General features: G+C 35.7%; 1 protein-coding gene across 1 annotated transcript; it reads left to right on the plus strand.

Moving 5' to 3' along the window:
- LOC109843520 (small nuclear ribonucleoprotein Sm D1-like) lies at positions 973–10,996 on the plus strand. Its single transcript, XM_020412455.1, has 4 exons — positions 973–1,096; positions 1,208–1,284; positions 9,771–9,962; positions 10,605–10,996. Exons 1-4 carry the CDS (start codon positions 1,083–1,085, stop codon positions 10,664–10,666), a joined length of 345 nt encoding a protein of 114 aa, XP_020268044.1. The 5' UTR covers positions 973–1,082; the 3' UTR covers positions 10,667–10,996.

Below are 12,416 nucleotides of genomic sequence, written 5' to 3' on the forward strand. Positions count from 1 at the left end.
AAAATACATGAAAGTAATATCGAGAAACGCTAGCATAAGAGGCTTCATATCACTTTCAAAGTAATCATCTATAAGCTTTTATGCAATATCAATTCCAACTTATCGTGCATTTTCAAATCAAAATACATGAAAGTAATATCGATTTTGATGTCGTAATGCTTCAAATTATCAAAACCCACAAGAACAATAAGAATCTGAAGGACCACCAAGCAATAAGAAAATTAGAATTTTTATGTTGCAACTCGTCACCATTCCCAACACCAACAAGTAAGAATAATCACCTAGTAACTCTGTACGCCTGCAAAAAGAGGGTGGATTTTCACATCAATCATCAACTCCAAGGAAAATTGTATTCATAAATGCAAGTAAGAACATCTCGCTGGCCACCGCCCGAATCTGATCCCTAACGGATCCGGATTCTTCCAGCTGGACCCGAAAATCCTCGAACTGCTTCTCCATGAAAGGGGACGGAGAGGAATCGAGAGCTGAAGAAGAGAAGGAGGAGGAGAAATGGGGGGCCCCCTCAAGTGGGGGGCCCTGTTCTACGGAACCGGAAGTTCCGCCTCAGCGGCGCCCCTGTTGGTGGGATGTTCATCTGCTTCAAGGTCGACGGTGGTGGGTGACGTGGCGGCGAGGGGAGATAGGGGGCGATGGATACAGAGGTTGATGGGCTTGAGGGAGGAGGGGAAGTGAAGGGAGGGGAGAGGAGGAGGTTGGTGGTAGTGGTTGAGGGAGAATAGGAAGGAAGAAGAGAGCTCTGGGCTCAGTTGGAGGAGGAGGAGAGAGGGAGAGATCAGTTTGGGAAGAAGGGTAGTTTAGGATTTTTTCAAGTTATTGGATAAATACAATACAAATAATGGGTGTATTGTACATTTGGGTTTAAAAATAAGTGGGATGGGATATAATGGGTTTATTGATGTTTTGAAAAGTGAGTGGGTTTTTAAATAAGTTGGGGTAAAACTTTGGGTTAAAAGAGGATTTTCCCTTAAAAAAAAAACCCGTTTTCCCTTTTCTCGTTGGAGCCCTAGCGAGCTTCGTCGTCTCTCTCCTCTCCCATCCTCGCTGTCGATCTCTCTTTCAAAATGAAGCTCGTAAGGTACACTGAATTACATTATGCTGAAATTATTATTATTATTATTATTATTATTATTCTTATGTTGTTGTGATATGAAGTGAAATGATTTTGTTTGGTTCGTTCAAAAATTAGGTTTTTGATGAAGCTGAACAATGAGACGGTCTCAATCGAGCTCAAGAATGGCACCATCGTCCATGGAACCATCACAGGTTTCTCTCTATCTACCAGCTAGGGTTTTATTCAGAAGTAGAACTGCTTGTTTGTGATTTCTCAATTTAGGGCTACTGCTTCTATTTGAGCACAAAATTCAATTTTCAAGGGGCTTTCTCAAATAATGCTTTATGTTAGGCTTCTTTATATTTGTAGTTTACACTACCGGATCTGTTACGTTGTTTTAAATAACAAACCCGAGTCGAACAAAAATGAAGGTTCGGAGGCCTAAGATATACTTTAGGGTCCAATATGAGAAACACCCTTGAGTGTTTTACATTATTAAGTTGAATTTGGGATAGGAACCTTTGATGCGTTATATGATGCAATTAGGTTTTGTACCGGGATCAATTTGCCATTTGAAAATTAGATAGTGCTTTCAGTCATGGACTTTAGGCATTTGAGACCATCAAAGTTTTGGTGCAAGCTACGTGAAGGGATGGGTTCGTGAATAGTGAAGTCATTGGTTTGGTTGTAATTATTTCTTTTAGAGCCATTATAATTATGTAGGAATTTCTCTTTTGACTTATCAGCTCTATGTAAGATGAGATGTAGTCGTAAAATATATAAGAATACTCTAATAAAATATCATGAAAACTGTCATATAAGTTGATGCTCCTGAGGGGTTCAAACTGTAAAACCTGCTCCTTACATTCACAGGTTGTACTTGTTTCTAGGTATTTCCATCTAGAATAGGATCCAAAACTGTTATTGCAATTTCCTTGGTTGTAGGAGCACTGTTATAAATAGCGGTAAATAGCCTCGCAATAGCGGCGCTAATAGCATTAGCGGTCCCTTCCCGCGACGCTATCGCCCGCGACGCTATCGCGCAATAACGGTGACATATTATGGAATGTCTGTTCGCAAAAACGGTCAATAGTGTGTCATAACGGTAAATAGTGAGCGATTGCATTCGAATTTTGCTTTATGACTGCTATTTAAAAGCGGTTTGATGCTTATTTTTTAAAATTAAACTCAATTCTTGACCATTGCATCCTACCGTCTCCTGTGATTTTCAGCATACTCCCACCACCTCTCATAGCCTCTAACACCTACCTTGATACTTCCTCTCACATCCTTCACCGTGAGCTCCTCTTAGGGCAATCCTGTCACCGCTAAGCTCTTCTTCTCGAAGACGATGACTTTTTAACTCTTCCAGTCATCTTTGGTATTACGTGATTATTACATGTCTATTTCATATTTAGGATCTCTTTAAATCATTCAATATGTACTTTTAGATTTCGTAGATTTTTCTTTAATTTTTTTAAGTATTTATACATATCTAAATTAGACCGCTATTTGACTTTGCGCTTTTTACCGCTATTTTGCCGCAATACCCGAAATAGCCTTAACGATGCCTCACCGCTACGCGACGCTATCCGTTATCGATAACCTTGTTATATTAATTCACATCCTTCACCGTGAGCTCCTCTTAGGGCAATCCTGTCACCGCTAAGCTCTTCTTCTCGAAGACGATGACTTTTTAACTCTTCCAGTCATCTTTGGTATTACGTGATTATTACATGTCTATTTCATATTTAGGATCTCTTTAAATCATTCAATATGTACTTTTAGATTTCGTAGATTTTTCTTTAATTTTTTTAAGTATTTATACATATCTAAATTAGACCGCTATTTGACTTTGCGCTTTTTACCGCTATTTTGCCGCAATAGCCCGAAATAGCCTTAGCAACGCCTCACCGTTACGCGGCGCTATCCGCTATCGATAACCTTGTGTAGGAGTTTGGAAGTATAGTGTAATGACTGCAAAATTACTAGCCTATCACTTATGTAGGTCTCCTATCCCATTAAACTGTTAGCATTTACTGAGTTTGGTATATGTGTGCTTTCTTACTTATAGAAAACTAGGCGGTAGTGCATATTTAATCTCTCATTTGTCAAAAACCATATACACTAATAAATTGGCATTGATATGCATTGCACATATAATTAAATTTTCTTCTTTACAAGTTTCTTATTTTCTATTTTCTTATGCTATTATTAGCACTAGAACAGTCTTTATACATGTATGTTCTTGCGTGTCCTCATGATGCCTCATGGTTCTTGTAGTAATCTAGTTTATTCAGAAGGCCTTAACTCGCACGAAAGAATTCTTTTTTCTTTCCCGAACATTATAAGCGTTTTTGGTCCCAACGGTCTATGACAGTGAATGTTTTCTAAGGCCTGCACCTCACTGCGTCTCTTGCGCTCTGCGATGCGGGACGGTGGCGAAACGTCTCACATCTGATCTTGTAGCACCTTTTGTGCCTCGCAAGCATCTTGACTTGCACAAGGTGTACGTAACCTTATATATTTTTGTTCGTTAACATTTCAATTGAGTCTCTTTATAGTCGATAACCCATATCCCAAAAGGCAAAATAATCCATTAGGCCTTTTTAGTAGCCTTCAATTGAGGGCCCTAATTAATCCTCTTTAATATTTGATTTTGCTTGGATATTTGTCTTGATTTGACATTTGATTTGAAAATTATGAACTTTACTACTATGTTAACGCATTAGAAATTATGACCTTATAGTAAGATATTATTTATCCTGACATATTTTTTATGTGACTTCCTAAGCATGATCTTTGTGCTTGATTATCTATCTTGAAAAATTATGTTTATGGTGCACGCCTCACATCACTTGGGTGCACGCATCGCAATGCGCTAGGGCATGTCCGCGTTAAGGTACTTTGCAACCTGCGTTGTGCCTCGCGCATTGACAATAAGCATAAACGCTTCGCGAATTCCTTGAATTACAACTTATTTTGTTATTCATTATAATAAAAGTTTTATTGTCAACATCATTATCAAACCTTCTGAGTTCGTATGTTGGTGCTTATATGACATCCTTTCTAGTTTGACTACTTTCATTGTTCTTAATAGTTAACAAGTTTGAACGGTATAGTTTCCTTCAGGAAACTCCTACTAATTTAACTCACATCTTTATGAAATCTGGCTGGTGGAGTTGATTTCTTTTCATACCTCTTTTATTTCTCTAAGTCGCCCTTTATAATATTCTAACACCTTTATTTGTTGCTTCTCCTCTTCCACTTTGTACTTAGCATAGATACATACATTTCTTGTAGGTAGACTATAAATCATATTTGAGGGTTATAAAAAGTTACAAGATGCTTGTGCTTGAAGTTTGTAGCTTTTAATGCAATTTTGGCATGTCCCAATGAATGCAATCTCCACTTTCAATTTTTGATGACCCTCCTTCTGGGAAAGACACATGCATCTGACTATTTGAAATTGGAAAATTTCTTTACTAGGCTTATATTAGTTAAAGTGCAAGGATGTTTCCTAGTGCTTAATGGAAAAACACCTCAGTGAGAGAGTCATGTTGATCTTGAATCCAATTAATTGAATGTTGGGGCTGTCTCATATAATGGACCCTGATTTCTATCCTACTTTTATATTAGGCATCTTTATATTTGTAATTTACGCTACCATATCTATTAAATTGTTGTAAATAACAAACCCGATTCGAATAAAAATTAAGGTTTGGGGGCCTAAGATAAACATAATATATAATTTAGGGCCTAATATGAGAAAAACCCTTGAATGTTTTACATTATTAAATTGAATTTGAAATTGGAATTTTTGATGTGTTTATATGATGTAATTGGGTTAATAACGGGGATTGTTTTGTTGTTTAAAAATGGGATAGTGCTTTTGGGTGGTCTTAAAAAGACACATTTGGAGTTTGGTCATGAATTTTTAGGCATTGAGACCACTACCATCGAAATTTAACTGCAAGTTAGGTAAAGGAATATGGGTTCGTTAGTAGTGAAGTCGCTGATTTAGCTGTAATTATTTCTTTTACAATGATTATAACTATGTAGGAATTTCTCTTTAGACCTATCAGCTTCATGTAAAATGAAATGTAGTTGTACAAATATATAAGCATAATCCAATATATCATGAAACTGACACACAAATTGATTCTCCTAAGAGGTTCAAACTGTAAAGCCTGCTCCTTACTTTGACATGTTGTACTTATTTCTAGGTATTTCCATCTAGAAATAGGATCCAAGGCTGTTATTGGAACTTCCTTGGCTGTAGGATTTTGGAAGTATTGTGTAATGACCGCAAATTCACTAGCCTATCACTTATGGAAATTATTTATGTAGGAGAACATCAAATTTCAAAAATTTACCTTTTTCTTGTTTGCAACTTATTATATGGCAAATAGTAGTTCCATTATGCTCATTAGTTTGAAATGTGAAGACTTGAGATACAGTGTAAGCCTTCTTGTGCAATAGCAACAAAACTACACAAAAAAAAAAATTAAATTAAATAAACAATATGACAAACAAAATTATATCTAAATCTCACCACATTGCTATACTGTTTCTCAATAAGAAGGAAAATGAAAGAGGGAAACCTCTGAGAGATAGATGTCTAGTATTTTGGGTTTGCTTAACTGGTTCAGTTAGTTTGTGTTAAATTAAGTAATGGGTTGGATCTAGAGGAACTAAAAAAATCACTATAGTCGGTATTCAGAGATGCATGTGTTTAAACAAATAAAATTAATTATGTCTAGTCCTCATGAGTCATGATGAGAACACATAAACCTTATTCAGTGTGATTGTTTCCCAGCTAAAAAGAGCATCCAGTGATAAATTCACCCCAAGCATTCAAGCGTATAGATAGTTAAGATAGTTACTATTAAACATATTTCATTTCTTTTTTTATGATATTATTGCCTTTAATTACATATACATTTGAATGTATGTCTCGATAAGTGAATGCTTCTTCCACCCCTTAAATAATTTTTGAATTATCTATTTTAACTGGAATGCTGCTAAATATATTGAATGATTTATCTGTACTAGTACAATAGGCAAATATTTATTCATAATATATCAAATAAAGGGTTAATGAGGATTAGTAATACCAATGATAGGTGACCTCCTCGCGGCAATAATATAGCTTCCTAGTGGTCTGTCTAGGCAATCAAGTGGCTCACATTCTAGAACTGTTGCTCTAAGAACTTTGATAGCTTGATACATATAACATCTTATGCTTTACGTATTCAGGTTTGGGTAGATCACAAAAAACTCCCCTGAGGCTTCTAGGATTCACGAAAAAGCCCTAAGATTTTATTATGATCATATGAGTGTCACCTTTTAATGACCAAAATACCCATATCTCCTATTGTAAATAGAAGAAGCAAACACATTTCTTCTTTTGCTTTGGAGTCATTTCAATATTCTTACCAGCTACCCTCAATGCAGGCAGTTCCAAGTGAACCTCCCATTTTGTGGTGAGTATTCCTTTGAGAAAGAAACATAAAAGAAAACAAAGGTTGCATAAATGATGAGAGAGCATAGAGCAATGCCATAGATACAAAATTTCTATAAATTTGAAGAGGTAATAATCCAACTTTTCTTGATTTTGTTTTTCCGAACATGTTATAGAAATATAGTATTTGAGACAATCATCCACAAAGACAATCAAGCAAGAACAATGACATAAAATGTTAAATTTCAGAATAGTTTCTATTACACATCCATTTCACAAATAGTTATTGATAGTATCTCGATTCATATCTGTTCTCCTTCAATTATGGTATTTTTACCAGTACATGTCATCACCTAAAAGTCTACAACTTTTGATCCCCTTATTTTTGCTAATTTTTCCTCCAGATTTTCAGTTAAATTGCCTGAACGCCATTTTCTCTTATGGGTTCAGAATTTCCAGGGTTTGAAATCCCAAAAAACCCCAATTTATTCTATGTTGTCTCCACAAGAATACACGTCCCCAAAGAATTTTGAAACAGATCAGGGATGATAGAATTTACTCTCAAAAATCTGCCGCGCCAAAAAGAAAAAAAGAAAGAAACCTAACATGGTGGGTTTCTTCTATTAAAAGATGGAATAAGGCTATTAGGGTATTCTAGTCATTAATGGGTCACATGAACAATTAATGAAAGGTTTAAAAGGATGGGGAAGAAAGTGTTACTTTTAGAACCTCAAGGGATTTTTTGTGAGTTCTACAAACCTCAGGGGGATTCTTTGTAATTTACGCATAAGGTTTGGTAATGTGTGGGTACACAAAATCATTCAGCTTAACTTTGCTACTAGTTTCATTTTGCTTCTTACAATTTTAATAAAAATATACCTGCATCTTTTAGTTTTACGAAACATAACAGGGAAGTACTGTTAAACCAAGATTGTCTTGGAAAATGGGAACATGCAATTGATGCAAGAAACAAGAAATGTCAAGACATTTTTTGCTTTATCAGCTGGTCATTGTTTTTTTTGTTACTCTAGGTTAGTGTTCTTTTCTCATGTGGCTATACACAAAGCCTCATATTATGCAAATCATGGCCTATTTTATTTGGGTTTATCAGAAAAGTCAGGTGAAACTACATATTTTCAGAAAAATGCTAACCTAAAATGACACAAGTATATCACTTTGTATTTCAGTTGCCGTGAAATGATTTGCACATAGCATTTGTTATAGTCAGACCTTTAATCAAGATCATAGACTGGCACTGGGGATCTATGTTTATGAAATACTTGGCTGTATCCCATAGGATCTTTCATAGTTTAGGCCCAAGATGAGTGGTCTCTAGCTACTGCCAACGTCCCAATAAGTGAGTAGAAGCCAGTCATGTTTTAAGTCCTGAATTTTGTCTCCGCATTAGGTATGAGTGGGTGACATTGGTTTTTTTAAGTGTTTTAGGTTTCTCTGCGTGTGATTATTTTTGTGCCCTACTGGTGGACGTGACTTAAGTTATAAGTATTAAGATCGCTTGTACAATGTTTAACCCATAATTTATCAACTTAAGCTTTTGATCAAAGTGGTTTGCTAGCCTTTTATTGGAGCATTGGACTTTTATCTGAACATCCTTTATCATCTTACATGTTTATCTTTCTACGAACTTCCTATCTGAAAGAACTCAATTATTTAGTGAGCTCTCTGACAAAGAAGAAGATGGATATTTGTAATAGATGTGTTACTTTCCATGAGTAAAAACTAGATGACAGATGATTTCCTGTTGGCTTGAAGGCGGACAGAATGTCTCTCTTGATTCAAATGTCAGGTTTAAGTTATAAAAAAAGAAAAAGAAAAATCCTATACATTACTTTTCGTATTAATACTCATATAGGGCAAAGAGGGGCACCTGCCATTTTGGGCTGGTGTTGTATTGATGGGGCAAATGGGAAACAGGGGGTGATTTTCCCCCTTTCAACACCCAGCACACCAATGCCAAAAGGGTCAGCCTGCTCCTCCCTATATGATATTCTATCGTAGGCCTACCTGTTTAGATTTTTTTTTGTGCGCCATTATTACGTCTGCTGACGCATCATCTGAGAAGTTCTTTGAGGCTAAGAGACGAGGGAAAACCAATATAATGGCTCTGAAGCTATCTCACAAATGCATGTTTTGATAATGAGGAAAAATGGACTGTGACTCAGTTTCTATAAATATGTATTCGTCTGATCCTATTGCCTATTGTGGACAGGATGTTTGTTGATTCAAATGCTGGGTTCAGGTCTGTGCACAACCATTTTCTGGAACTCCTTTAAAGCTCAAGAAACCAATAATCTATCTAAAATAATTGGAATATCTTGCGAATGGGTACGATGCTTTGATGATGACAGATGGACCATCACTAGGCACATATTTTAGCCTGGCTAGTTTGCAGAAGGAGATTTCGATTGCTTCAAATGTTAGTTAAAATCCATATATAACTATTTTCTGAGTTCCAAGGAAGCTTTAGGAGCCAAGATATATCATCTAATCTGGAGGAAATTCAGGGAAAAAGTCCAAAGTTGTTTCACTTATTCAACTACCAGGTTGAGAACTGTGTATAGTTCCCATTATGAGCTTCTTGTGTAATCTTTGGCATGCTCCTGGAAAACCTAAGTAGCCAAGGGAAATCATTTAAGGCTCATGGACAAAGGTGAAAGGAGTCTTGAATTTGCATTTACAAGAATGGTTACTACTATTTATTTATATAGTTTTAATTCTGATAGGCTAGTGTTATGTTGGAGTTCTGAAACTCTCAACTGGTGAATCCAAGGGAGACATCTGTAAGACGTTTGTTGATTTATGAATCTCTTTAAAATGCTCGGGGGAGAAAAAGTATGGATCTAATCCTGAGAAATTTTGGATAATAAATATATTAGAAACTGTGTATTGTCTAAGTATCATGTTCTTCTGGTAAAATTTTGTAGAACCAAGTGTATCAGAAGAGAATGTAAGTAGAATTAGAGATCTGGTTAGAGACTCTTTAAAATAACTATTTATTTGTTTCTAACTTATATGTTTCATTATGTGCAATTAATTTCTGGATCCAAATCATAGAATGGTTATATGTGTTGAGATGCTAGTTGTTTGAGATGCTGATTGTTTACTTCTCATTGCATGTTTGATCTAAAAGGTCTTATTTTGTTTCAGGAGCTAAACTGAAGTTATGTTTAGGTGATTGAAAACATCTGATGCTTATGTGGTTTTGATTTACAGGAGTTGATATCAGTATGAACACACATTTGAAGACTGTGAAGCTCACATTAAAAGGAAAGAACCCAGTTACACTTGATCACCTGAGTGTTAGAGGAAACAACATCAGATACTATATTCTCCCTGACAGCTTAAATCTTGAGACTTTACTGGTTGAGGAGACACCAAGGGTTAAGCCCAAGAAGCCAACTGCAGGTATATTCTATCAGCAAACCATCATTCTGATAGTAGCTTAATTTCAATCATAAAAAGAAAACTGAAAAAAGAACTTTTATCGGGATTTGCAGTTTGTATATTTTCGTAGTATAAAATCTGGACTTTTGCTATCTTCTAGAAGTTAAATGTGTACATGCTACCAAACTTTCCTCCATGTATCATGATTTGTTTGTCCAATGGAAGGGTGGGAGTTATGGAAATGCCAAGAAAATACCCAACTTTGTCTTATCAACAATTTAACATAAATAGTTGAAAAATAGGATTGATGACTTGATGTAGCAATTTGGTATGTAGGCTTTGTTGGTATTCTAGTAGTAGTGGTCACATAATAGTAAGCGCGTAATCAATCTAACAGTACCTCTAGAGTACGGGGTTAAGAGTAAAATTATATTTAACTATTTTATAAACTTACACTACTAAGTGACACAAAACATGAGGTCCTTCCTGGTAAATTGCTGTGGCAAATCATGAATGCCTAATTGTAGTCCAAAACTAAAGTTTGTAGTATGGTTAGCACTACTCTATGAAAGAGAGATCTACTGTATTTTATATGAGCAGCTTTAATATTTCTATTGTTTATATTTACTGCATTAAACTGACGTTTCTTTACTTATGGATCAGGGAGACCGTTGGGACGAGGGAGGGGAAGAGGCCGTGGTCGTGGACGTGGCAGAGGCCGTTAACTGCATCTGCTTCAGTTTCTCTGAATGCAGCATTGGTTCTCTACTAATGTCTAATGGCAGTCTTTTAATTTGCAAGATAATTGCACTTATTAGCTGTATTTCCTATAACCAATGACTGTGTTTTGGCGAGATGTAGTAGTAGATTTGGTAATTTGGTATCACTCAACTTTTGTTGTAAGTTTTCAGTAGACCATACGACAAAATTCACCCTATTAGTTTTCAGATTTGCACTTGGGGGGTGGGGGGGTAAGTGCTTCAACTGTTTGTTTCGTTTAGCTTGAAAATTTTAAAGTTATGTATTTTCGTTGCCGAACACAGAGTATTTACATCGATGGAAGAGTTGATATCCTTTTGGTATTCCTTTGAATGTCATATGCACATCTATTGTGAACCATTACGTATGCAATGGATGGACGACTCCATTGGGGATTTTTTTTTCCAGCAGCAATTCTATTAGAATCACTCCTACCTACGAGGAGTGGTCAACATCATTAAAAGATGAGTCGATTTCTAAACTAATCCTCTAGACATCTACTATAGATCACTCCATAAATGATCACACCATTTTATGGAGTGTTCTCATATAATCTTATAGCTTTTGCCTAATCTCATTATTCCTCGGTGGAATCAAAATATCAATCTTTTTAGAAAAAAGAAAAGAAAAAAAGATTTTTTTTTGATTAAATGAGGAAATCTACGGCAAATCAAATAGCATATAGAAGTCTAGTGGAAACTTGCCTTCTGAAAGGGCTTAAATTACCAGATTGGCATAAAAGTGACATTGTTACCAACATCTAAAAAGTGACGCTTGGGATAACAGGACATAAATAGTGACCATGTTCAACAATAAGTCATTTCTGGTCGCCTTTTTTTTTATTTGAACGTTAAAATTAAGGTCTTTTGGCATATATACCCCATAAATCTCCCATATTTATAGATTTATCCCAATTCTCATATTTAAGGACTTTTTACATCTTGTTGTTACTAGCATTACTTTTTCGTTTTTATTGGTAAAAGAATGTCACTTTTTATGCCAATCTGATAAATTTAACCATTCCAAATGTGTCAATCAAATAGAATATCAACAAATTTTTTACATATTTGTCCCCAAATCAAAGATGTTGGCAAATTTATCCTTCCAATCTAGTTATTTGGTAAATTAGTTTTCAATTCTTTCATATTAGTTGGAGTATCCTACACTGTATTTGAGAGTTTATAGGAAGAGAAGGAGATAGCAAGGGGAAGTTTTTAAAAATAGACCTATTTACAATTTTATTCCCCAAAATCGACCCATTGCCAACTTATTTAAAAAAATCGAGCCAGTTTCGACAACGTCAGCATCGTAGCTAGAAAATATGTCAATTTAAAAAAAAATATCACTTTATAATTAGTCGAGGTTGGCAACCCGACTAATTAGAAGCCACCTCAAATTGATCAGGTTCGCCAACCACAACTAATTTGAGCTGCATTCTAACTTGTTGGGGTTGGCAATCCTGATGAGTTAGACAATAGTTCAATATAGTCAGGGCCGCTAACCCCGACTATATTTGAACCCTCTTCAAAATAGTTAGGGTTGCCAATCCTGACTATTTGGCAGAGAGTCTGGTCTCTTCTATGATAAAAATTTTTGCCTCTATAATAGTCGGGGTCGCCAACCCCGACTAGATTGGAACACTCTCCAAAATAGTTGTGGTTGCCAATCCAAACTATTTGGCAAAGACATCCGTCTCTTTTGTGCCCAAAATTCCTG

The sequence above is a fragment of the Asparagus officinalis genome, chromosome 5, assembly GCF_001876935.1.
Source record: "Asparagus officinalis chromosome 5, Aspof.V1, whole genome shotgun sequence".
NCBI classification, from domain to species: Eukaryota; Viridiplantae; Streptophyta; class Magnoliopsida; order Asparagales; family Asparagaceae; genus Asparagus; species Asparagus officinalis.

Coding starts and splice junctions, on each gene's coding strand:
- LOC109843520 (XM_020412455.1), top strand. Junction 1,285..9,770: donor CGTCCATGGAACCATCACAG/GTTTCTCTCTAT, acceptor TTTGATTTACAG/GAGTTGATATCAGTATGAAC. Junction 9,963..10,604: donor GCCCAAGAAGCCAACTGCAG/GTATATTCTATC, acceptor CTTATGGATCAG/GGAGACCGTTGGGACGAGGG.